Source organism: Phodopus roborovskii, unplaced genomic scaffold (assembly GCF_943737965.1).
Source record: "Phodopus roborovskii unplaced genomic scaffold, PHOROB, whole genome shotgun sequence".
In the NCBI taxonomy this organism is placed as follows: domain Eukaryota; kingdom Metazoa; phylum Chordata; class Mammalia; order Rodentia; family Cricetidae; genus Phodopus; species Phodopus roborovskii.
In genome coordinates, this window is record NW_026125391.1 from 14,745,985 (window position 1) to 14,772,576 (window position 26,592).

Genomic DNA, 26,592 nt, shown 5'->3' on the forward strand with positions numbered 1-26,592 from the left:
AGAGCCTAAGGATTCCATTCTTTTGTTGCATACAGGCCAAGCCCCTAGGTACCCAGGACAAAGCTACAGCAAAGACTGTACCTGGTAATTATCTGGCAACTAGAAAGAAGGCCACTTATTACATTTAAACTTTAAAGTGACTAACTTAAAAGAGGCTAAGCATCACTGCACTGCACCTGAAATCTGTGTATATAAAATAGTACCAAATATGTATCAAAATCACTATATCAATATATAAAATGATTTGTCTTTCAATATATCAATATCTTATCATCAACTTAAACAATCAAAATCTAAATAATTTATTTAAAAATAATTGGATTCAAAGAAGGAATCTAATACTTACCTAAAAATAGAACGATTAGTAGGATTATAATGGTCAGGAAAGCTTTGTTCCAAAAACTTGCAATTTTAGCCCAGACACTAAATGAAAAAATCTTCCGCCATCTGTAAAGCAATAAAATTAGATTAGGTAAAAAACAAACAAGTAAACAATGAAAAATAACAGAAAGAAACAACACACAACCAAGAGCAGGTTTTGAAATGTTCTGTAAATACTGAAATATTTTGATAGTGTGGCAAAAATGATAGAAATTTAATTTTAAAAATTTTTACTCCTCTGACATGACAGAATAGCTCATGAAATATAAAGAAATTATTAAATACTATGACATTTGATTATCATTTTTTTCCTGATGGTTTAAATATTCTAAAGTAAAAATAACTTTTAAACATACATGAGCAACACCTCAAAAAGAAATGTGGGCGTGGGTTTGTGTGCACGAGGCATGCCTGTAGAGTAGGGTTAATCTGAGATATTCCTCAAGAGCCTTTGCACCTTGCTTTAGACAGTCTCTCCCTGGCACTCAGTGGTGAGGGGCCTGACTGCAGAATCTGCCTGCTTTTCCTCCCCAGCATTGGGATCATAAGCCTATACAACTATACCTGGCTTTCCCCACAGGATCTAGGGATTAGACTCAGGTGCTCAAGCTTGTATGCCGAGCGAACTAGATCAACGGCCCAAAAAGAACGTCTTAAACTAAAATGTCATGTTTTTACTGGAAGCTATTTCTTTTTCCCTAGTAGAGCAATGTCTCAGAAATGATGATGTCTTTTGATCTAACCATTAGCAATATCTAATTCTCTACTGATTTGAGACAGGGTCTCAACATGTAGCCCCTGCTTCAGCCTGCTAAGTGCTGCAATTTCTACTGTATTTGGCTTCTGCAGGTTTATTTTTAAATGGTATGCTTTTGCCATCTACTCTAAATAAAATAATTTCTTTAACCCAGAAGGAAATTTAAAAATGACTGACAGAACATATATGTAAAATGAAAACAAAAATCCCATATATATATATATATTTATATATATATGTTTTTACAAATGTAAATACCCATATAATTTATCCATTACCCAGGTCAAGGTCTGAACAGAGGAAATGAAATGAGGAAGTAAGACTCATATTGAGCAGCATAAGCAAAGCCACAGAGGCAAGAAAATGATGAGTTGTAAGTGTTTAAGTATGACAAAGTAATCGGTCCTGTAACCGGGAAGGCATCAAGCTTTGTATATAAATATTTTAAATTAGTAATTCACTGAATCAAAAGGAGACCATGACAGTAATTAGCATGTGAATACACCTCACAAGCACAACTTAGTACTTTAGGATATGATACCGTATTAATACATTTTGAAAACTATGAACAATAACTTCAAGTGGAAGGGGAGAAGACTGAGTTCCTTCTATGTCAGGAGTATAATAAATATCTTAAAACATCAGCCTTCCTTCCCCCACCCCCTTTTTGAGATAGGGTTTCTCTGTGTAGCTCTATAGACTAGGGTGGCCTCGAACTCCCGATGATCCATCTGCCTCTGCCTCCTGAGTGCTGGGACTAAAGGCGTGCACCACCACCATCTGGCTTAAAACATCAATGTTTACTCATTCAAGATAGCACGTTCCTGGATCTACAGCTAATTAGGAACAAGGGAAAGTCAGTGTATGAGTAGACTGGACACAGTACTTTAAAGAAGGTAGAAAGTTCTTTACTAAGGAAGCAATGCTAATAAGTGTCTCTGATACTTTCCATATTCAACAGTTTTAACACATATTCATTCATTTTGACTGGAATAAAAAGTAAAATTACTATTAATGAAACTGTTTCTTTTCTCCCTAAGACCAAAACTAAGAACCATTTCTAGGCTTTGGTCTGTAAGCTGCCATTCCACTGTCCCAATTTCACATTTTTGCAGCCACCCCTTTATTTCACTGCTCCAATACAGGGCAGCAATAAAAAGGTAAAACATGCAGTCAAGGGAAGACAGGTGTTCAAGGCACAACACTGCTTTATTATACCTGTAATCAAGACCAAAAAGACTACGTCCTTTTAAAAAGGATGGGGGGGATTACATTTGTACATATAATCAAGCTTTATACAAAGTAGCAATTTAATAACTTAACCAGAGAGCAATCTGAGTTTCGTTTTAGAAGAGTACTTTTCCTATAACCGGCTCTCAAACTCTCTTCCCTTTTTTCTTTCTTTCCTCCCGCACGCTGTCTTTTGGTGCATCCCAGGGTGGATGTGTGGAGGTCAGAAGACAACTTCGTAGGGTCGGTTCCCTTCCCACCATGTGGGTTCCGGGTACAGAACCGGCATTCTCACTTGGCTGCAAGCGCCCTGTGCCCACGCAGCCACCCCGCAGGCCCTCTCAAAACTTTCTAAGCCTGCGAGGGGCGGTCACGCGCCCCCCCACCCCCGCGTTTGGTACTGCGGAGGATTCGGAGGGCTCCTACCTCTGAGGAGGAATAAAGGGCAGACAGAAGATTAAAATGAGTCCTATTTCAGCATAGAGAAAGCTGGCAACCGCTACCCACTGGACTGTCATGGCGTTTCTCTTCACACCTACACAGAGGAAGATTTCACTTTTCACACGAGTCGGGGGAACGGCCCCACGCGGCGCGGGGCCTGACGGGAGTTCGCCCGAACCCACGTGACCGGGCGCCCCGGGGACGGCAGTCCGCAGCCGTGGCCGAGCCGTTGCCCGTGCTCGTCCGGGAGGCCGCCCGCCGCCGCCCGGCTACCCGCCGCCGCCCCCGGCCCCGCGCGCGCGCCCGTCAGCCCCACCCCCCGCCCGCCCCGCGCGCGCCCGTCAGCCCCACCCCCCGCCCGCCCCGCGCGCGCCCGTCAGCCCCACCCCCCCGCCCGCCCCGCGCGCGCCCGTCAGCCCCACCCCCCGACGCGCGCGCGCCCGGGCCCTGCTGAAGTTACACTGGCGCGAGCGCGTCTCCGGGTGCGCGCGTGGCGTGGAGGATGTGTGTTGACGGACGCCTTGTGACAGCAGCCGGGGCCCAGGGCTGGGTTCAAGTGCAGCCAGACACTCTAAGGTGGAACCTCGCGTCTGCCCCTGGTTAAACCGAAGTTAAGGGTCAGGCCCAGGGGTTTGTGCAGCATTTTTTTTCTTGAGAATGTAACAGAGTTTGTATCATCGGGACGCGTTTTGCGTGCTGTTTTCCTGCTCTTGTCCATTGGTGGGACCCCGCAACTTAGCGAGCCTTTTGAGGACTGCTAGGAAAAGATGGGCGTGGGCATACGTTACCTAACCATATTTTGTTAGTTAACTAGATAGGTTCTGGACAACATTGAGGGTGCACTTCCTCATTCCACCTCTTGCTTCCCTGGTGACACGAGAAAGGAAAAGCTAACAACTACCCCTCCTTAGGCCTCCTGGCCAAAATGGAACACCCTTGCTTTAGGTGGACACTTACATTACATACTATTATCTCTTATGGCGGAGAGTCCACTCCCAGGAAACCTGACTGATTTGGAGGCTTTAAACGGGTGGAAATAATGTATTTGTACTTCCCAAGATGAGCGCCTTTATGGACCTTCCTTCTGCTGTGTAGCAGTGCTAAGCTTTGTTGCTTTTCTGTGTTCTGATAAAGAAAAAGGTAACACCTGCCTTTTGATTGTCTTTCTTCAGTAGATAGCCAAAAGCCTAAGTGTGCTTTCCCTAACACCCGGGTTTTCTCTTTCTTTGAATGCCTGTCCCCTTCAGCAGCTGCTGGTGGGCTTCGGTTTCTGAACAAGATAGTTAACTATTGGATCCTAACTCAAAAGGCATAACTTTGTTTCCTCCTCTTCTCCATCTCTTTGCCGATCCTGCTTGTTTTTTTTTTTTTTTTTTTTTTTTTTTTTTTTTTAACTTCAAATTAATAAAATTGTCTTTGGAAAAAACTTTGACATTCTTTCATTAAGTCTAATAATCTAAGCGGGAACACCGAACATTTCCATGTTTTCAACATATATGAATTCACTTAAAGATCTTTTTTTCAGTATTTGTAACTTGGGAATGTTACACAAGGTGGGGCAGTATAGAAATAAATAAAATAAAATAAAATAAAATAAGATGAGTTAGGGAAAGCAAAGGAGGTTCTTTGGAGCTTGGTGGAAATCTCATAACACTGACAGTCTATAATTCCAGCAAAGTTAACAAAAGTTTGTTTTGTTTTGTTGTTGTTTTTGAGACATGTTTTCTCTGTGTAGTTTTGGAGCCTGTCCCTGAACTTGCTTTGTAGAACCAGGCTGGCCTTGAACTCACAGAGATCTCCCTGTCTCTGCTTCCCAGGTGCTGGGACTAAAGGTGTGTGTCACCACCGACCAGCAAGTTAACAAAATCTCCACAAACAATATTACTTATAATAGGAAAATTTAAATGATTATGAAATGGCAATGAACCACACTTAAAGCCTGACTATATCTGACCACATAAGGTCTTTTCCCTTTTTTAGCAGTATACCTACACTTTTCTAGAAATCTTACAATGAGTCATCCAATTTTTTTTCATGATAAAAAGACCTGACCTAAACTCTTGTGCAACCTTTGTTTTCCTTTTACCTTATCATCCAGTGCCCTTTCAAATCATTCTGATCTCATTTGCTAAAAACAGTAATTTCAGAAGGCATCCAAATCATCTATAAGCCTATTAAGACACTTACTTGTCACTTGATTTGAGCAGCCCATGCCTACAAGTTGGTTTGTACTGTCCTTTTGCCAAGTGTCTATTATAAATGTCTGTCCTTAAAACTATGTTAAAATATTTAAAATACCTTTTGCATATGTCAGAGGTGGATGTCAAATGTCTTTTTATACTTACCCACGTTTTCTTTTTCTTTCTTTCTTTTTTTTGGAGAGGGTTTCTTACTGAACCAGAACTTCACTAAGTGTCTAGACTAGCTGACCACAGGGTCCTCCTGACTCTAATTGTCAGGCAGCAACTCCAAGGGCACACTATCACATTGGCATTTACTTGGGTGCTGGGTTCTGATCTCAGGTCCTCAGGCTTGCACCGCTATTGCTTAAAAAAATTAAACAAAATCCCTTCTAGATAAACTCTATCTTTGGTTAGAAATGTGGCTCAGCTAGGAGAGTGTTCACTGTGGCTTTTTTTCTCCAGCACCTCCTACTCTTGTATGTGTGACACATACCTATAATCCTGTCACTCAGGAAGAAGTGGAAAGAGAAGGGTCAGCGGTTCAAGGTCATGCACAGCTACATGACTACATGAGACCCCAACTCAAAAAATAATAAACTCCAATTATGCTTCATACTAAGTCCCTAAATTTTATTTTATTTTGTGTGGCACAGCCAAGAATCCCAGTTTCAGTGAAGTTGATGTCCCTGAAAAGAATTCCTACAGAATATTAGCATGGTATGTGTGTTATTTTGTTTTGTGTGGAAGCCAGAGGACAACCTTGCATGTTACTCTTTAAGAGTAGCCTGGCATCTATTTTGAGAAGAGGTCTCCCATTGGCCCACAGATTAAGCTAGGCTGGCTAGATAGTAAGCTCTGAAGATCTGTCTCTGCCTCCCCAGCACTGGGATTACAAGTGTATGCCAATGCAATTGAATACTTTTAAGATTTATGTGTACATGTGAGCATTTACATGTATGTATATGTACCACATGAATGCCTGGTGCCCAGAAAAGAGGGTGTCAGATCCTCTAGAACTGGAGTTACAGATGCTTGTAAGCCATGTGGGTGCTGGGAACTGAGTCCAGGCCCTCTGTTAAGAGCAAGTGCTCTTCACTATTGAGTCATACTTCCAGCCTTCACATCTGCAATTTCACATGGATGCTGGAGATCACTTTAGGACCTCATCAACTTTTTTTTTTTTTTTTTTCCCAGACAATGTTTCTCTGCGTAACAGCCCTAGCTGTCCTGAAACTAACTCTGTAGACCAAGCTGGCCTTGATCTCACAGAGATTTGCCTCCTTCTACCTCCCAAGTGCTGGGGTAAAAAGCATGTACCACCACCACTTGGCTAAAGATTTATTTATTTATTACATATATACAGTGTTCTGCCTGCATGTCTGATTGCAGGCCAGGAAAGGGCACCAGATATCACTACAGATGAACTCATCTCTCCAGCCCCCTCATCAACCTCTTGATTGTGCTAAGCTCTTTACCAACATAGCTATCTTCCAAGCTCTTCTTGCCTTCTGTTAATTTCAACCAATGGTTGAATGGATTGAACTTATAAGTTGCAGAAGTCGTGCCTGGGAGCCGCGTTGACATCCCCAGGAAACACAGACTCTAAAGCCAGCAACAGAAACACAGCAGTATAAGAAGTAGTACTTGCTATCCCATTGGTGGCAGTCACAGTAACAAGAGGTGGCTGAACAATTGGACACAAGCACTAGAGCAGGTACAAGAATAGTGAAAACAGGTAAGAGACAGTAAAGAGCCTATGAGGTTGGACAGAATGCTGTCAGATTCTGAAATTGCAGGCCCCGGATGCTGACTGAGTTCCAGACAGCTGTTAAGTGGCCATTATCCAAGGCTATGGAAATCCCAATAGTCCAGACTTGAGAATCATGATGAACGATGTAACAATAGCTGCTGCCAAAGGTTGGAGAATCTGGTAGGACTTAACTAACCAGAGTTCTAACGGTGGATACTTCAGGCCTGCATAAGAATCCTAACATGAGAGACCCACCACCTTGTTGTCAAATGCAGAGGGATGTATAAACACCAAAGCTAGTGCTGGAAAGGCTTCTTACCCACCAACATTTCTATTTGAGCAGAACAAAGGACTCTGGCCAGCTCATTAGTAACACAATTATCTAGAACACTTCAAGTGAACTAAATTTGCTGTTACTAGAAGAGCTCCATCTAATCATTATATACAAATATATTTACATTTTTTTTTATTTGTGTGCATGGGTGAATGTGTGGAGGTCTGAAGATAACTTTGTGGAAATGGTTTTCTTCTACCATGTGGGTCCCTGGACTAAAGTCAGGTTGTCAAGCTTGGCTAAGGCAAGCACCATTATCCACTGAGGATTTTTGCTGGCCCTAACCTTAGTTTTAAATCATAGCTGTTATCACATGTAACTAAATTCATTTAGACACAACTTAAATATTTATCGAAATCTTTAGAAGGCCTTTGCTTTTAAATTTTTTGCTCAGGGTTAAGAAAAAAAGGAACTACAAGTAAGCGAAGGAACTAAAATATGAGGGGAAAAAGGAATTGACTCACACACAATTAATTAATTGCTCCTCTGCATGTTCCTTTATTCTTCTGCTCTCTTTTCTTTCTGTTTCTCTGTCCCTCATCCCTGTCTTCCCATCCTTCTTGGGGGTATAGGTATATATACACATTTGCAACAGTAATTCTTTTTACAATACAATGTGAGGCTTGAGTTTCTCAGGGTCAGCAAGGGAGATAAGATTTATACACAGAGCAATAAACTAAAACTGCAAGGAGAAACTTTAAGCATCAATTGCTTAGGGCTGTAGGTCACAGAGAGGGTCTAAGTTTACTTTGCACAAGAAACAAAACCTGGTGCCTTCCAGTGCTCTGGTCTCAGTGGAGGCAGAGGCCTTTAAGAAGGGTTACTTTCTCTGATGATGAGCAAATGGGCTGATTACCTTTCTCTTTATCTTCTCAGGGGAAACAGGAGGGAGCAGTAAATCTCTGAGTTAAGATCTTGGGTAATAAAACAAGAAGTTTGAGAATCTTTTAGTGTGGGGTTAGTTTAGGTTATTCTCTATCTATCTGCTAGTGAAGCAAAGCTAGGGCATGTTTATTTTTCTATCCCTCTAGGCAGCTATGAATCAACAACTTTGGGCTGGGCGTGTAGTAATTCTATGTCCTTGGATATTTGGGACTTTGTTAGATGGGATGCTTTTGCCTGGGCCCTTGTTTAGGGCCAAATGCCTGTCAATAAGGAGATTGCTGTAATTTCAATGGAGAGGGGAACAAGGACCAGAATGTGGGAAACAGGTCTCACACATAGCTAAGGAATGTAATCAGTAAACTAGGACTTGTTAATGGAGAACAGGTTTCATACATAGCTAGGGAGTGTAATCAGTAAAATTTCAAATGCATGGGAGAAATTGTGCCCAGAAAATGATCAGATAGTGCTGAACTGTGGGAAGTAAATTCCAAGTTTGTTGCAGAAAGGAATAAGCTATAGGAAGAATCTACAGCAAAAAACAGCCAATTCATTTACAAGATTATAATGCCAAATACAATTTTTGTATTGGTTTATCCATCAGAAGAACCCTTAATTCTTCTGAGTTTTTTTCATGAGAAGATAATTTTATAATTACTGTGTGATCTTGTGGCTTGTAGCAAATATTTCAGGTATATATTCAATTAGGAAATGTACCAGTTGACTTTCCAATTTAAAATTTTAATGTACAGTCTGAACATAATTCTACACAGAATTTCTTGTTCTTTTTTCATTTTTTATAGATGAAGACATTTGTTCTACTACTTCCTGAACTTTCAAAAAATAAAAAAAAGTACTTGTTAACTTACAAATGAGTAATAACTTGATGTTAAAACAGTTTTATTTAAAAATGTTAAAAACAGAATGCTTTTAGTAAAAATTGCGCGTGCGTGCACACGCGTGCGCGCGCGTGCACACACACACACACACACACACACACACACACACACTTCATAAAGATTTAGAGTAAGTTTTCAATATCTGATTTGGGACTATGGGATGTGTGAACCTCCTGGGTTTTTTAAAACTAAACTTCTGGGGCCACTCAAGATTTACTGAACTGGAATCCATGAGGAAGGGGGATAGGAGCTAATTTTATTTTGTTAAATTTTATATGTAAAAGGTTATGTGCTTTAGCTGAATGCTTGTCTGTGCACCATATGCCTGGATGGCACCTGGGGAGGCCTGATGAAGGTGCTGGATCACCTGGAACTGGAGTACCAGCCACTTGAGAGCTTGGAATTGGATCTAGGTACTCTGGAAGAGCAGATCATGCTTTTAACTATGAGCAATCTCTCCAGACCTAGGGCTAAGTTTTTAAAATTCTGGGAAAATTTCCATTTGTTCTTTGAGACAGAGTCTTACTGGCCTAGAATTTCCAATCTTTTTCCTTCAGCTTTCTGAGTGCTTGGGTTAAAGACATGTGCCATGATGTCTGGCCCCAGCGACTGCTGTTGTACTGAAGTTAGAAGCTACAGATTTAAAAGAAATACCAGGATGTAACCTCATATGGTTCCATGTAGATATCAAGTATATACTACAATGATTCAGAAAGTCGAGTCAAACACCATAATTGTCTGTAAGGTACTCCAGGACTGCTGATGTGCTTGACAGAGCGTTAAATACTCTTTTTTCCTGCTTGGATGTTATCTTTTCCATCATGTACATTAAATGTTGATGGAAACACATAAAAGGAGTTCCAAGTTGAAGAGCAATATCAACCCAGTCCCAGATACATTTCAGTGGGGTTTCTTCATATCCAGCAAACATAGCTGGGTTTGCTAAAAGTCCCCTGGCAACCATCACACCTGCAAATTAAAGCACAACATATTTGTTCATAAACCAAGAATCCATGGTTATCAGTTCAAGCAATGCAAGAGTATTTATCAAAACAAATGAATGAAATACTGCAAAAAGTAAGTTGATTCTGGTGCCACTGATAAACCAATTGTATTTACACAACTAATTTAAAAGAGACACCTATATTGACTGTTTCTTTAAGAGACATCCATGTTGTAATAAATTGGGCTGCTTAAAGTTGGATCTATTTGCTTTCATCCAGTTACCATAGGGCTGCTTGTTAATTATGTAAGGGGTAATGAAACTACAAGCCAATTAACTGTGGTCGATCAAGTTCATTAACTCTCATCTCTATTCTGGTATTCTAGATACTTTTTAAAGATAAAATGAAACAAAACAATAAGTAGGCCATCTGCAGGTGATTTTACTGGTCACTAGATACGATGGTGGCAGCAAAATGATGCCATTGCCTCTTCTAAAACGATCTACTGTTTCTAAGGAAAAGAGCTGAAAGCATTATGAAGAAATACTTAGCTTAAATTAGTACAATAGGAAAATATGGCTCAATGTGCTACACAAAATAAAATTAACATCACTCTCCCATCCTCGCTTTTCCATCCTTATTAAATGATAAAAAAAAAAAAAAATCCCAGTATTCATTTCTTACCATCTGTCCCAGACATCTGCCACACATTTTCTGCTTCCCTCAAGTTTCTTATATCTCCATTAGCAACTACAGGTATGGACACACTTTCCTTTATTATTTTAATGGCATCATAGTGGACTGGTTGGTGTCTTTCTTCAATGGTTCTTCCATGAACTGTAATCCAGGACACTCCTGTTGCTTCAGCCTTCTGGCAAAGATCTATGGTTCTTGTAAGGTCATCATGAATCCTATAATTTCAACATTGCAGCTGTTCATTAGCACACACTTTAATGCTAAAATAACTAAGACACTTCATCTGCTACATTACTTAGCTTCACCATATTGTATTATCACTTCATGCCACTATTAATATGGTTTTGTTGAGTGATCATTCCCATTCAAGACTACAGAAATAATACAGCGACAAACATCTTCCCCTTCCTCACTGTTTTTCCTTATTAGCTCCAAGAAATTAAGAGTCATCAGCATACTGCCACAAAGGAACACGAAGAGGTTATCCTAACACACGAATGCAAGCCTCTTGAATTAGAATTTTGGTTTCTTTTAATTGTTAAATCTTAATACAAGTATCTTTTCTGTTTTCTAATTGGTGCCAGTGATATTTCTTACCATTAGCTAAATAGTATCTAGTGAAAGTTGAGGGGTTAGTGAGGCCTTTTAATTAGGATTAATAATTTAAGAATGGGGTTTATGTTTGTTTGATAGATAAACATCTTTCAATATTTCCACACATCAGTGTCTAATTTATTTAGGATACACACTATTACATCACTAGATAAAAGGAATATTTTTAAACTTCCCAAGTAATATATGACCTTGTCAGTAGATTGAAATACTGTGTTTACCTTATCTTAATTGAAACTGAAAATCTAGGATTTTCCACTTGATTTCTTACTTGTTTCACCATATCTTGAACCAGTTCTGGCTTGTTTATTAAGCAAGCTCCATAGCCTTCTGCCATTGCCCACCTCGATAAAGCAAACACAACAGGTAGATTGTAAATAATTATAAGAGAAGATAAAACTCTAAATTACGGTATCAACCTTTTCTTTATCTGATAATCTGGAAAGAAACAGACATTTACAGTTCATGGATCTATAGTAGGCTAGTTAGCTTAGTTGGCTAGACTGTAGCCCTAAATAAAGTTCATAGATGAACATTTCTAAATGGGTCCTTGAAATCGGGAAAATACTTGCCTAGACCAGAAAGTACTAGAAATGGTTTTTCACTAGCTAAGTGAGAGTATTAAATTAGAATTTATCCAACCAAAGCAGATTATGTGTTCACATTAGCTGAAATTACTTCAAATTTTTAAAATTCCAAATTTGATGTTTATTGTGCATAACAAGAGGTTTTCTCAGTCTCAAGAGCAGAAAATATTTTTGGCTCATAGCATTCCTACACTACCAAACAGTGCATCTAATTCTCCTAATCTGATTTGGCTTATGCTACATTTAAAACTGTGATTTATTCTTTGGGCATATTTTGGCTATTGGCAGCTAACCTAGCACATTGCCAGAACAGTAGTTTACTAAGTACATCCCATTCAAACTTAGTTACGGTAGTCCAATCAAGTAGCTGTGATACAGAAAGGAAAACATAACCACAGTAAGAATTAATTAGGAGAAAGCCAATGGTATGTCTTAAATCACACAAAATCAGCTTTTAGTGTATCTGACATGGCAGTAAAAGCACACTTCTGGGATTGCTGTAGACATTAAGATTCTCAAAGAATTAGCTCTGGATGAGGTTAAAGCTGTTTTATCAGCTTGATACAAACATGTCATCTGGGAATAGGGGACCTCAATTAAGGAATTGGCTCCATCAGATTGGTCTGTGGGCATCTCTGTGGGGGCATTTTCTTGTTTAATGATCCATGTGCAAAGGCCCAGCTTACTGCGGGCTATGCTACTCCTGGGGAGTTAGGTACCCAGGGTTATATAAGAAAACATGTTGAGTGTGATGGTTTGAATGAGAATGACCCTCCCACCCCGTGATGATATATTTGAATACTTGGTCTCCAGTTAGTGGAACTCTTTGGGAAGGATTAGGAGGTGTGGCCTTGTTGGAGGCATGTCATTGGAGGTGGGCTTTGAGGTTTCAAAAGCCTACTCCATTTCCAGTTACCTCTTGGTGCCTTATGCTGCTACATGAGATGAAAGCTCTCAGTTGCTGACCTAGCACCACATTTTTCTGCCTGTTGTCATGCTCCTCACCAAGACCATCATTAGTCAGCCACTAAAACTATAGGCCCCCTACAAACTCTTTTATATATTGCCCTTGTCATGGTGTTTTGTCAAAGAAAGAGAAAAGTAACTAAAACAGAACAAAAGTGGGGTTCTGCTATGAAAGACCTGGTCATGCTGTTCTTTGTTGATATATGGAAGACTTTGGAAAAGTGGAAGAATGCTGTGAGTGGAGCTTAACAGACCATCATAGCAAGGCCTGGACTATAGTAGCACTGAGAGCAATGCAAATTATAGAGCCCAAGAGGGTTCACAGAATGTGGCTGCTTTTCACCTTTGTCCTAACAATCTGCCTGGGGCTAAAGAGTCTTTGATTAATGTTGGTTGCAGAGGAGATTCCAAGACAGCCTAGTACTGACACTCTGGCATTAGTCATTAGTAAGATAATCACTAGTAATAATGCTTATGCAGATCCACAGAGAAAGAGAACAAGCAGGGCAAGAAGAAGACAAAATTCACATTTTAAAGAGAAAAACGGTGCCTGAAAATTTAATGCGGGGCAAAGGTATTAGATGGGATAAAGGGAGTAATCCTAGTGTAGTAGAGTCTGCCCAGCTAGTCCTGCAACTTCTGAAAGGAAAAGGCCTAAGAAAACTTCTGTACCTAAAAAACAACTGTAGCCCAAATGGTATGCAAATGTACTTCAAGGGGGCCAGATTCCATCCCAAGGCCACTGGACTTGGCAGCTTTGGCCATGTGGTTCTTGCCTCAAAAGCATGAAGAATGTGAGAGAAAAGGAATTGTGGAGACTTGTTCTGCAGTTAAGGAGAGTCTCTGAAGTCAGGCATATGGCAGCGGAGTCCCTACATGGAGGCCCTGAGAGGCCATCGTGTGAAGCTGTAAAAATGAAGTCTGGATTGGGATGGAGATGTCACAGGATGTCTACCAGAGAGAGCAGCATACATGGAATCGAACCAGCCCAAAGGAGAGAAGAGCATTGCAAGTCAGCAAAGGTAGAAAGGCAGACATCTAAGTCCCTTGATAATGGTTATAGAAGTACAGAATTTGGAGTCTGCCCTGCTGGATTTCAGTCTGCTCCCTTTCCTCTCTTTTGAAATAACAATGTATATTCTGTGCTATTGTAACTTGGAAGTATATAATTTGCTTTATGACTTTACAGGAGGTTACAATGAAGATATTGCCTTGAGTCTCAGAAGAGAGTTTTAACTTTAGAACAGGTTTGAGACTGTGAGAGACTTCAGAGATTTGAAGTTGGACTAAGTGCAGTTTTGCATTATGATATAGATACAAGCCTCTGAGGGGCAGGTAGTGGAATATGGTGATTTAAATGAGAATGGCCCCATAGGTTCGTACATTTGAATGCTTGGTTTTCTAGCTGGTGGAAACATTTGGGAAGGACTAGGAGGTGCAGCCTTGTTGAAGGAGGTGTGTCACGGGTGGTGTACTTTGAGGCATTCCCCATTAGCTCTCCCTGCCTCATGGTTGTATCTCAGGATGAAGCTCTCAGCTACCTCTTCAATGTTATGCCTTCCTGCCTGCTGCCATGCCTCCTGCTCATCCTCTGAATCTGTGAGTCCCTAATAAACGCTTTCTTTTATAAATTGCTTTGGTCATGGTATTTGTTATGGCAATAGGAAAGTAACTAGTCAGAAAGCAAGTCAGCAAGCAGTGTTACTCCATGGTCTGCTGCAGTGTCTGCCTCCAGGTACATTCCTTGTCTTCTGGCAGTCTTGGAGTGTGACTTGGGAACCCTTCCCTGCCCAAGCTGCTTTTGGTCAGAGTGTTTATCATAACCAACCAACCAACCAACAAACAAACAAAAAAAAAACTAATGATAGCTAGTGGTGAGGAAGAAAAACACTAGTCAAGAGTCTAGAAATAATTTTAGGCATCATAAAAGACCTCTGATGTCATGTTTCTAAATAATGTTTTCTTTTTTAAATTTTTGTTTAGACCCACAGTGCTTTAACTTGTTAGACTTCCTCTTACAATTTCATCAATTAATTAGTTATTTTTAGTGTGTGTGTGAGCTGTGGACCATAGGACCACAGAGGACAACTCTGTGGAGTTGGTTCTCTCCTCCATCACATGGGGAAGGAACTCAAACTGTCCTTCTTACTTTTGGAAAACTACAAAGATATTTTACTGTGTTCCCTTAAGGTTTTTTTCCCCCCTACTTTCTGTGACTTTTACCTCTGAGGGCAACCACAGTTAATATCTATTCCATTTGCATAGGGGCAGACTATTTGAGCAGCATCGGATAAAAGTCTTGCATCATTAGCAGCAAACTGAACAATCAATGGACAGTCACCTGTTTAAAAAAAAAAAAAAGATAGTTCAACATTAAACTTCATAGAAGAAACATTCACACAGCCAAAAATAGTCAATGAAACACTGCACAGTTTATAAAATGAAAATGATCCCAGAGCAATAGTCTCTATGTACCCATAACATGGAGGTGAATGTGAGCATTCTACACATACCGCCATGCCTTCTGTTCTCCTTTGTCTCTGGAAAATGCACTCAGCTGTATTCTCTTCCATTTAGTGACATATTCTTCTATATGGATGGTCTATATACTGTTGTGTAAATGCATTTTATAAATCTATTCCTAGATAGTTACCTAGAAGTGTAACTGTTGAGAAAGTATTTAACACTGCCTAAGTATTTAACATAGATACTATTAAATTATCTTCTAAGAGTTTATAGATGTACAAGCATCTTAATATGAAGGGTTTTTATTTCCATTTAATTCACCCACACTGAACACACAATCTTTGTGTATCTTTATTTGCATGTTCACATTTTCTATTGTTAATTGTTCCTTGTTTCTTTTATTATTTACTTACTTATTTAAGACAGGGTCTCATTCTGTTGTCCTGGCTGGCCTGGAATTCACTATGTAGACCTGGCTGGCTTCAAACTCCAGAGTTTGAGATCTCCCTGGCTCTGTGTTTCAAGTACTGAGATTAAAGGCATTTCTATCATACTTAGCTGTGTTGACTTTTAAGTTTTCTTAAAAAAGAGAAATTTGACTTGTCTATTACATGTGTGTATGTACATATATATGTACATACACACACATTTTTAGTTCTGTTTATCTTAAAGTATATTTCTATACTTATATGGAGAAGTTTAAAATCTAGGCTAGCCAAATGTTTCAGCTTTCCTAGGTCTTAAATAATATGCTTTTTACATATTTTTAAAATTTTAACATTTCAAACGTTTTTTTGAAATTCAAGAGATGTTTATAAAAGGCACATTTCGGGACATTACCTTCTTTGCACTGACTACAGATTTCTATAGGAACTCATTGGTCTGTGAAATGATGAGAATGAACATTGTTTTATTCTTCATTGGCATGTGGGGTACATTCCCTGGTTGATTCCTTATCTACAGAATTCTACTTTAACAACCACTTATTAATCCAATATATTTTCAATACAGTCAGCAGCTGAATATAAAAGTCAAGCTATTTCTATAGCTCATGCCTTTTAGAATCCTATAATTTAGTAGGAGAGAGGGGCCTGTAAGAAGAAAAGAGAATAGTAGGATTAAGTACCCTGTGCTTATGAATGTGGGTGCACAGTGATCAAGGAAGGTTCCTTGGTTACAAACTCTGAATGGTGGATTAGGGACCATGAACTGTAGTTTGCCAGGTGTGTGTGTATATGTAAGAAAGAGATGAAGAGATGAGAGAGAGAGAGAGAGAGAGGGAGAGAGAGGGAGAGAGAGAGGGAGAGGGAGAGAGAGAGATTCTAGCCTGTAGACTGGAGATTCTCAAATGTCAGCAAGATGAGAGTACTTACATGCTTTTCAAAACATAGTTTTTAATACAGAATGGCCTAGAGTGGAGTCTGGAAACATTCATTTCCAACAAGTTTCCAATCATGAAGTCACCTCTGGCCTGGGAATCATATTGAAGCCATATTTTAAGCAATGGATATTATAAGGACTGTGGGCTGGAGAGGGACATGGTCAAATTTGTATCTTAAACAAATTTGTATCTTGGGCTATCAGAGGATAGTCTGAATGAGAAAAGACTACAGGCAACAAGACAGGTGACCCTAGGAATGGCTGACTTTATGTTCTGATAGATTATTGACAGTGTAAAAGACATTCCATATTGAGATTTTTAAAATACTAAAGGCACTTAAAAACTAAAGGATTATAAAGCATAATCTCTGAATTTCATCTAATTATATAAAATAGTTGCATGTGCACACACACACACTTTTTTTTCATTCTACAAAATCAGCAAACTACAGGTTTTACATACCTTGGTTTGTGGTAAATTCACTGTCTCTGGCTTTTACAGATCTGACAAAATCAGCAGCAACTATCATTGGTGTATAACACACATCACAAGAGTATTTTCTTACTAGTGTTCTAAAAGCCAACCTGTGAAACATATAAAACTTTAATCATGAATTTAGAAAACCCTTGAAGCATATGCATCTGCAAGTTCAATTCAATTTATTATTATTATTATTTGCTTTTTCGAGACAGAGTTTCTTTGTGTAATAGCCCTGTCCTGGAACTCACTCTGTAGATCAGGCTGCCTCTGTATCCTGTGTGCTGGGATTAAAGGCATGCACCAACACAGCCTAGCCAATTTTTTAATTATTAAGCATTTATTAGAGAAACTTTTTATTGGATGAAAGAGAATATACCTTGACCCAGTTTACCTGCTATGTATGATCAAAATCCTTGGTACTTGTGTTTCGAGACAGTCTCACTACATAGCTCAGGCTGGCCTGGAACTCACAGAGATCTGCTTGACTCTGCCTCTTGGGACTAAGGGCATGTACCACTTACCCAGGCTAAAACCTCAAAACTATTTATAAAATAATTATAGGAAAATCACAAAAGAGAGAGGAAGGGGAACCAGGCTAGTGGCCTTCGCAAGTCCCATGAATTTTCTTTTTGCTTTAAATATACAAGACTTGGGACGGAAGTAGTTGGCCACCTGGAATTAGCTGTGAGTGAAGACATAAAGGGCCCAATGTGAGATTTCAGCCTTATAAATGATCAGGAAAAGAGAGGCTTTGAAAGACTGAAAACTTAAAAAATAACAATTAACACAAAATGCTACAGACTCATCTCTGTTAGGAAATATTGGGTGAGGAGCCTAGATTTTCACTCTTCCAAGATGCCCTAACATCTCATTATCTGAAATTGTCAAAAGGTGGAAGCAATCCAAATGTCTACCAACTGATGAAAAGAGAAACAGATGCACTATGTACAGCTAATGGACTACCTATTTATCCTTAAACAAGGAAGGAAAGGCTGGCATATGGTTTTATATGGATGAATCTTGCAATAAATATTCTTAAAATGCTAAGTGAACTAAACTGTTTTTAAAAAGACAAGTCTCAGCTACACTAGGCATTTAGAATAGTCAAATTCACAGAGAAAAGAAGCAAAATAATGGTTACTAGGGGCTGGGGGGGTATAAGAATGAAGAATAATTGCTTAAGGGGTCCAGAGATTTAAAGATCAGGCACTCCATTGTATGTAATCCTGTATAATTAAAAACCACTACTAGCTAACTATTATCTTTATTTATTGGTTTTGTTTGTTTTTGTTGAGATAGGGTCTCAATATGTAGCCCAAGCTGCTCTGAAACTCAACAAGTCTCCTGTCTTAGCTTCCTTGAGTGTTGTTCCTAAGTGTGTGCCACCATGCCTATTATGTGTATTTTACAACCATAAAAATCCTGCGAAAAACCCCTACCAGTTAAAAAGCAATAAGCAGAATACAGGCAAAGACATGAAGAAACATTTCTTAAAAACTATGCTGATGATTACCCAACAGTGTGGCCCACACCTTTAATCCCAGCACTTGGGAAGCAGAGGCAGGTGGATCTCTGTGAGTTTGAGGCCAGCCTGGTTTACAGAGCAAGTTCTAGGACAGCCAGGGCTGTTACATAGAAAGGAAGACAGAAAGAAAGAGAGAAAGAAAGAATATTGATGGCAAACAGACACATAATGATATTTGACATCTCTAGATACCATAATGACACAACTCTACTGATCTATAAAATGGTGAAAATATGTCATTATTAAAAGTTGGTGAGGATGAGAAACTAAATTACTTACATGGTAAGCAAGTGTTTGGTTAAAGTGTGAAACTGTGATCTCCATTCTAGAAAAATTTAGTTTTTAAAATACAAAATCTAAGCATAAAATCACCCCAGGTCTGACAATTCTACCACTGTGCTTTGGTCCCAAGATGCATATTCACGTAAAAACTTGCACATATATATTTATATCCATTTGATATCTACTGTATCATAATACACCATCATTTTTATAGATATTAGACTGAGTATGTCACTCACTTGTTATACTGCTTGCTTAGCATTCATGAGGCCCTGGGTTTGACACCGGCATTATTTAAGAATGTCACGGTGGCATACACCTGTAACCCCAGTAATTGAGAAAAGAAGGTAGAAGGATCAGGCCTTTAACCACTGCAAGTTTTAGGTGGCCAGAGATACATGAGATTCTCGGGAGGAAATGCTTGGGGCAGTTATTTAGTTAGGGTTACAAACACACCAGTTAAATGTTAGCACCAGGGCTTGATTCCAAATCATGATTCCAAAGCTAAGAGTTTGAAAGCCTTTTCAGTTGAGTGACTATCACAATACTTGGGTGGGGGTATTCCAAAACTAGTACATATAAGGAAAATTTAATATTGGCTCATTAATGATTTAACAATACTTACTTTGAATACCGAACCATTGGGGCACAGATTTTTACCAGCTGCCCAGATTGAAACATTTCTAGTGGGTCTTTTTTTCTTTCTTGACATATTGTGATTGGTATGGAGTCACTCCTCATGTGTACTAGTTTTAAATCTGAAAAAAAAAAAAAAACCCAGTTTGTAGAGAGAATATGTATTTTACTACATGAAATCCTATCATTGGGCTAGGCACATAGCTCTGTTGTACGGTTTGGATGCTTGCTTAGCATTGGGAAGACCCTGGGTTTAATTCTCAGTAAAGCAAAAACAAAAAAACAAACTATTATTGTAGCAATTTCAATCACCAGTATTTTTCATGAGGTTGGCAGACTCAGAATCTTGGAAATTCGGTCTCTACTTATAGGATCAATAAATGAGGACACTGAACATGGTAGTTTTAGTGAAATAAGGAAAACCCAACCTCTATGTTTTCCCTGTGTATATCATGTCATGATTTTGCTTGCTACTTTTTTGCTTATTTTTTGGGATAGGTTTTTGCTATATAGCCCAGGTTAGCTTTGAACTGGCAATTCTCTTGCCTAAGCCACAGGGGTATTGCAATTACACTGGTGTGCCTCCATGTCCAACCTCATATTACTTTTCATTTTATTTTCTTGATAAATCAAAGGAATCTGACTTGAATTACTTCCCATATGGTACTGTGTATGATAGCAACCTGAAATATTTCATTCAGGAAAGGTAGGTGGCATTAACAGATCATTTGTATTGCAAAATACATCCTGTTATTTTGGGGATGGAGAGATGGCTCAAAGGTTAAGAGCATGTACTCTTCTTGCTGAGAACCTGAGTTCAGGTCCTAGAACCCAGGTTGGAAGGGTCACAGCTACTTGAATTCCATGAGAGCACTTGTACTCACATGCATATACCCATATACCCACATATAGACACACATACACACAATTAAAAAAAATAAAAAATCTTTACAGTTTTATTTCTAATTTTGGTGAACCAGAAGCAGACTTCATTATTTTAAAGAATTTAAATGTTATTACCAGTGAAGATTTCAGCTATCACCAATTAGGTATATCATAAATACCTTTATACCCCAAGTACAATCGATAAAATTATTTACATTTCATGTTGTACTTAAAACTCTGATTTCACAGTGCTTTTTACTTTATATATATATATATATGTGTATATATATATATATATATATATATATATATATATTTTGCACTGTAATCTACTGCCAGATAAAAGCTGTCTCTATAAAATGCTAATTATTCAAAATTCAGTCTTTAACCTTTGGCAGTAAGCTAAAGAAAACATGGCCAAAGTATGTCGTAGCTTGCAAGAGAACTTTGGAAACACCAATATTCAAGTAACAGAAGAAAAGGAATGTAAATAAGCTGCACCAGAGATGGTCTGTAGTGCTAAGAGAAATAAATATGGAGTTCTAGTAAAACACTAAGAGAAGTTTATTACAAACAAGGTAAGAGTCTTAAACATTTCACTATGAGTTGGTGCGTGGCAATGATGTCATTACTGACTTTCTCAATCATGATTTCATCTTTACTGATTCTTGTTGTCACAGTACATGGCAAAACCCCTCTCAACCTAGTTCAGAAAACATTACTAGTTTTAGCAAAATATATATAACGAAAAAACAAGTAATTTAAGCAATATAAAATATTCATCAGTCAAGGGAAACACAGTATTTAAAACTTTATTTTGATCCTTCCTAAGCCACTCTTTGATCAATTAAATGGCTCTCTGGACTTATAGGATGAAGGTACAAATATTTTGTTTTAAATTTCTCCAAAGCAATCAGCCATGCCTGAAAGTACCAGAATAATTCTGCTTAAACTAGATGTCACCAGGCACTATATTGTGCACAAGTATGCTTCTACACCTTGAGTTTATTTTAGGTGTGTTTGTAAATCCATGCTGGTATACACAGTGGAGGTTTAAAACTTTATTGCATGTTAATATGCACTAACTAAAACCCTTTAGTGTAAGAAACAACAAAGTTAAGGAAAGAACAATATCATGTAATTCAGATAATGCTATTCGGCGTTGATGATTATTACTAGTTTTGTATGAGTACTGAAATCTAATGTGAATCTGTGCACGCTGCCTCTGGCAACCGATCAATCCTATTGGTATCACAATTAAGGTCAAACACATCTGAGGCGATGTTAAGGGAATGCAAAATGCAGTGTAGTTCGCGACCCGCTCACCTAAGTAGTAACGAATAATTAAACGTTTGGATTTCTAAGGTACTTAAAGCAGCGCTTAGCAATTATTCTTCTCCAGCATATCCCTCCTACTATCCGGGCTTGGCACTCAAGGCGTCGGACAGGGAAGGCTGGGCAGGCGGCAGCTCCCACGTGCTGGGCGAGGAGGGCCGTGAAGCACCCAGGAGCCTTCTTCCCAACGCCGGAGGCCCGCGTTTCAGGCCCGTACTTGCGTTGGAGGTAGGCGCGGTTACCACGTCTCATGCGGAATCGGAGAAGGGCCGTGAGGTAGCCTATCTTTCCAAGCGTGCTGGGACTGCAGCTCCTGGGACCCACAAACTCGGTCCGGGATGGCCAGGCGGGAGGCGCCTTGAATCTACGTCATTCGGGGGCGGGTCTGTCGCAGACGTCATCAACCCGGCACTTGCCAACATGGAAGGTGGAGAGAGCGCCGTTCCCGTGGCTGGCCGTGGGGCTCCAGGTTCTGCAGCAGTGGCGGCGACTGTGCGGGAGCTCCTGCAGGACGGTAAGGCTTCGGACCGGGGCCGGGCCTGAGTCTGTCTGCATTACGCGGAGGCTGAGGACCCCACCATTCGCTTTGCACAAAGTTTTCCGGTCTGGACGTGGCCACTCCCCTCCGCCCGGCCCACTGGCGTCAGGGTTTGTCCTGGTCGGCGCGTTTCCCCAGGGATGTGCTCCGTTCTTCCCGTGGGTGTCTGGGGGGTCACCTGGCTTTCATTGCTTGAACTCGGTCCTGACACGCCCAGAGCTTCTCTCAAGTTCCAGGACTCTGCACGACATGGTCCGGGCTGACAAGCCCCTACTGCTGTCCAGCTCTTGACCAGAGTGTAGTGTCTTCGCTAAGAAGTGTAAACCCACCACCCTAGGTGACAAACCTCATTAAAGAAAAGGTGTGTAGCGTGAAAAGGGGAATTAAAAACACCTGCTTTAAAGTTTTGGTGCCTCTTAAGTGCATTATCCACGCTAGTCGAATACTGAAGTCAGATTATCGGTTGGAGAGAAATTGCCCCAAGTAAGTTAGCTGTATAACTTTCTGTAACTTTCTACTGTTGAAAAATTCAGTTGTATTAATGCTCAATCTGAGAGGTAGAACAAAATCCACCTTCCCCCATTCTATCATGTATTAAAAGCATTTGTGTTAATCACTTTAATTGCTTCCTAGGTGTTGGGGAACCCCTCCCCCCTTCTTTTGAGACTGGGTCTTTCCACCTAGCCCTGCTGTCCTGGAACTCGATATGTAGTTCAGTCTGGCCTTGAACTCATAGAAATATGCCTGCCACTGCCTTCCTAGTGCAAGGTATCAAAGGTGCAGGCTGCCGAAAAACCTCTTTTTATATCCCACAGAGCTGCATACAGTAGGTTCAGAACTTCTTTTAATTGAACACTCTAAGCGTGGCTTATAAAGGATCAAATAAAAATTTAAATTACTGGGTTTCCTCCGACTGTTGTAAATTTTATATTGCCTAGTTATCTTTTTGAGATATATATTTTGTCAAAATTAGTGATGTTTTCTGAATTAGGGTGTGGATCCTTCAGAGTTTCTGTCTGTGCCACCTTATCTTTGTGTCTTAATTGAAATTCAAATCGTACTAAGCTTAGTATAAAGTTTCCACTCTAAAATACTTTACCATGTAGAGCTAATAAAGGTAGGTCTTGTAATAGTGTTGGAAGAGTACAGTACGATGGTGTACACATCCAAACGGCAATACAGAGGATGATAGCAATGGGTGAGAGTTTGGTTAGGGAGTGTAAGTAATGCTTTCCCAGGTGTTAGTTTTGAACTGAAAGTACTCCAGTTTATATCCCTTGATAACACATTCTAAACAATGAGTGTTTGTTTCGCCAGGGCACATTGCAGGAATTGTAATTAGGTTTTGGATAGTAAATAGTTAATATGCATCCTATATTTTCCTACCTACAAAAATTCTCTTTGTCTTTGCCATTCTCGAGAGTGATTATTTAAATCTATATTTACTCTTTAAAATTTCTGCTTTCAAACCCCCAGAATTTGTCAGATGTGAACCTTATTTTGTAATTGCCTTTTTCCTTCAGTTTCAAATACAGCAGTGTAAAGTCTCTGTTTTCTCTTACAGGCAGCCCTCCCTTTGTGTTCTGGAGTTTTTCCTGTGTAGAGCCCAAACTCTTCCATGTTGCTAAGATCCTCAGTGGTTCCTGGGAGATAAATCATAAGTTTTGATTCTTATCCCATTTAAGTTTGTAAAGGATTGGCTCCTTTCTTGAAATAACTCTCCGAATATGGTATAGGCTTTTTTTTTTTTCTCCTAAATCTGTAGGTGCTCTTCTCTAGTTTCCCCAAATATACCTGAAAGATTGAGCATTTTGTTCAGTAACTGACTCATTGTGTTCTCTGTGTTGAGGATATGCATGAGGAGAGGATTAATAAGCTTGGTGAACAGATGCATAATTGGAAAATTTGTGGCCAGTTTCTGATTTGCCTCTGATAAGAAGATCATAAAAGAGAAAAATTATGTGATTTATTCCAGAGTACCAATCATCAAATAATATAATAGCCATGTGTGTCTTTTTTTTTTTTTTTTAATTTTTCAAGATAGGGTTTCCTGATATAACAGTCCTTGCTGCCCAAGAGCTTTGAAACTCACAGAGATTCACTTGTCTTTGCCTCTAGAAAACTTCCTTTAAACTGTTTCTTTTTATATAGTCATTCTTTCTGGGCCCTTGCCCCCAAGCACTCTTTAGTATTTTCTTCATACAACTCAGGTTTTGGTGTCTTCCTGGGTTCTAAACCCTATATTGTCTGTTTCTGTTTATTTTTTCTTTTTCATTCTAAAATTTGTTTCTAAATCTAATCTCTGTTTTGGTCAATCTTACAGGAATTAGAGTAAGCTGGGAAGTGAGAACCTCAATTGAGGAATTGCCTCCATTTGATAGGTCTATGGGCATGTCTACCTATGGGACATTTCTTTTTTTTCTAAACGTAACTTATTTATTGATTCTTTGAGAATCACACTGCTCACCTTGTAGTTCCCCCATATCCTCCCTTCAATCACTCTACCCATGAAAATTAAAGAAAAAAATCAAAACCAAACAAAGCAAGCAAACAAATACAACCAGAAACAAAACAAAACAAAACAAAAAAAACCCTCTTTGCTTCTCCATCTTTCCAGCCTCTGACACCTCTTCATTGGTCCAATCAGCTTTACTAGCAAGTGTTCATTGCAATTCATCACTGGTCTGGTGCAAGGCCTCTGGTTTCTGCTACACAGTCATCACTGGATCCTCACTGAAACTCCTTTGGGATACCCTTTGAAAACTGTGGGTATTGCTCCACACCTCCTGCCCTTTCACAGGCTCCAAGAAGTCCTAGACGGGGTGGATGTTAGGGTGGGCCAACCCAAGGCGGGGCTGTGGGCCTGGGTGATAGCCAAGCTGGTCAGTCTAGGCCACTGGGGCCACCCGCCTCAGGTGAGGGGCAGTCTGCTCCTCTATGTCCATCATCTATGTTCTCCCTCACCTGTGGTGAGGGGTTGGTGGGGTTGGCTCTCCCAAGTGTAGGGCCAGGGGTAGAGGAGGTGGGGGGGTGGTAGCTTCTTTTGGTAGTGTCTAAAGAGGTACTGACTTAGCATGGCCCCCTCATTTCATCATACGTGGTTCTTATGGCCTGTGGTGGCACAGGCCACAGACATCAACACAGACTCCATCTGCAACTGGATGGACCATGGACCCAGACTTAGTCTTAGCAATAACCAGATCTAGATGTTACTGTTGTCCCATGTGGTACTGAAGGCCACTTAGATGGGCGTTGTCCCCAGTGGCATCGTGACCCTCAAACACTAACATGGACCCAGACTTGAGTCATCCGCATGGCCTTGGATGGCAACAGGAACCTCGGACATCAGTATAGATCCTGGTCACAGTGGGGCCACAGACCCAGACATGACCCTCAGCTACAGCTCTGGCCTGGACATCATCACATTGCATAACAGTACAGGCCACCCAGATCTGTATGCCTTGGCTGCAGCATGGCCCTCAGACTCCAACAAGGCCACAGACGGATGCATTTTCTTTCTTTCTTTTTTTTTCTCTTTTTTTTTAAATTTAATTTTATATAACAAAGTCCAATTAAATGAAAACAAACATTTATACACAATATTTGGGAATTTGGGCGTCGTTCTTCCCAAACTACTTCCTGCTGGTAAGGGGCGCTGTCATGGGGGATTCGAAGAAAATTCAGATATCCTGGCTGTAGTCTGTAGGGCTGATTTGTCCAGCTGTTTTGAATGTAGGATCACCTTGTACTATGTTTCAGGCAGTCTGGCATGATCAAACCACATTAGTCTGGAAGGAATCCACATCTTTTCATTTTCTGTGGAAACAAAAATAGAAATCCTTTTCCCCAGTAACTTGTCCTTCAACTTAAATTTTGGAGTCAAAGCATTTTTTTTTAATTTAATTTATTATTTTACATGTCGATCCCAGTTCCCTCTTCCTCCCTCCCTCCCTCCCCCCATCCCTCCCTCCCTCCTTCCCTCCCTTTTACCCTCTCTGCCCTCTCACATGTACTCTAAATACCCTCCCCTCCCATCCCCCACCCCAATTCCATATGTAGGGGAATGCCATCCAGTTGGGGTCATGTAGATATGACAGGTCCTGTGAAGTAGGGACTAGGGCTTCTCTCCTGTCTCTAGATTAAGGCAGTTATCCCTCCAAGGGGGATATGTTCACAAAGTCCTTTTGTGCACCAGGGATACATCCTGGCTCCACTGTCTGAGGTCTCTTAGACTACTCAGTCATTCTGGCTGAGACCCATATTCAGGGGGGCCTGAGTCAGTCCCATGCTGGCTTCCCAGCTAGACTGATGCATTTTCTTAATTGCTAGTTGATGCAGGAGTGTCCAGCTCACTCTGGGTGGTGCCATCCCTAGACAGGTGAGCATTAAATAAGAAAGGTAG

At 40.1% G+C, this 26,592-nt stretch overlaps 2 protein-coding genes across 3 annotated transcripts in view; one reads left to right on the top strand and one right to left on the bottom strand.

Moving 5' to 3' along the window:
• Positions 1-19,537, bottom strand: part of LOC127214867 (B-cell receptor-associated protein 29) — a 54,319-nt gene extending 34,782 nt beyond the window's left edge. Inside the window, exons 1-7 of the mRNA XM_051175121.1 lie at positions 19,422-19,537; positions 16,972-17,093; positions 14,886-15,003; positions 11,331-11,453; positions 10,486-10,712; positions 2,795-2,903; positions 347-447 (exon numbers count right to left, since the gene is read on the bottom strand). Coding sequence (XP_051031078.1) covers positions 347-447; positions 2,795-2,903; positions 10,486-10,712; positions 11,331-11,453; positions 14,886-15,003; positions 16,972-17,093; positions 19,422-19,537 — 916 coding nt within the window. The remainder of the gene's footprint in view (positions 1-346; positions 448-2,794; positions 2,904-10,485; positions 10,713-11,330; positions 11,454-14,885; positions 15,004-16,971; positions 17,094-19,421) is intronic.
• A 2,535-nt stretch (positions 19,538-22,072) lies between these two features.
• Positions 22,073-26,592, top strand: part of Cog5 (component of oligomeric golgi complex 5) — a 277,645-nt gene continuing 273,125 nt past the window's right edge. For both annotated transcript variants that reach the window (XM_051175123.1, XM_051175122.1), the window contains exon 1: positions 22,073-22,166. In XM_051175123.1, the coding sequence (XP_051031080.1) occupies positions 22,073-22,166 (94 nt within the window). The remainder of the gene's footprint in view (positions 22,167-26,592) is intronic.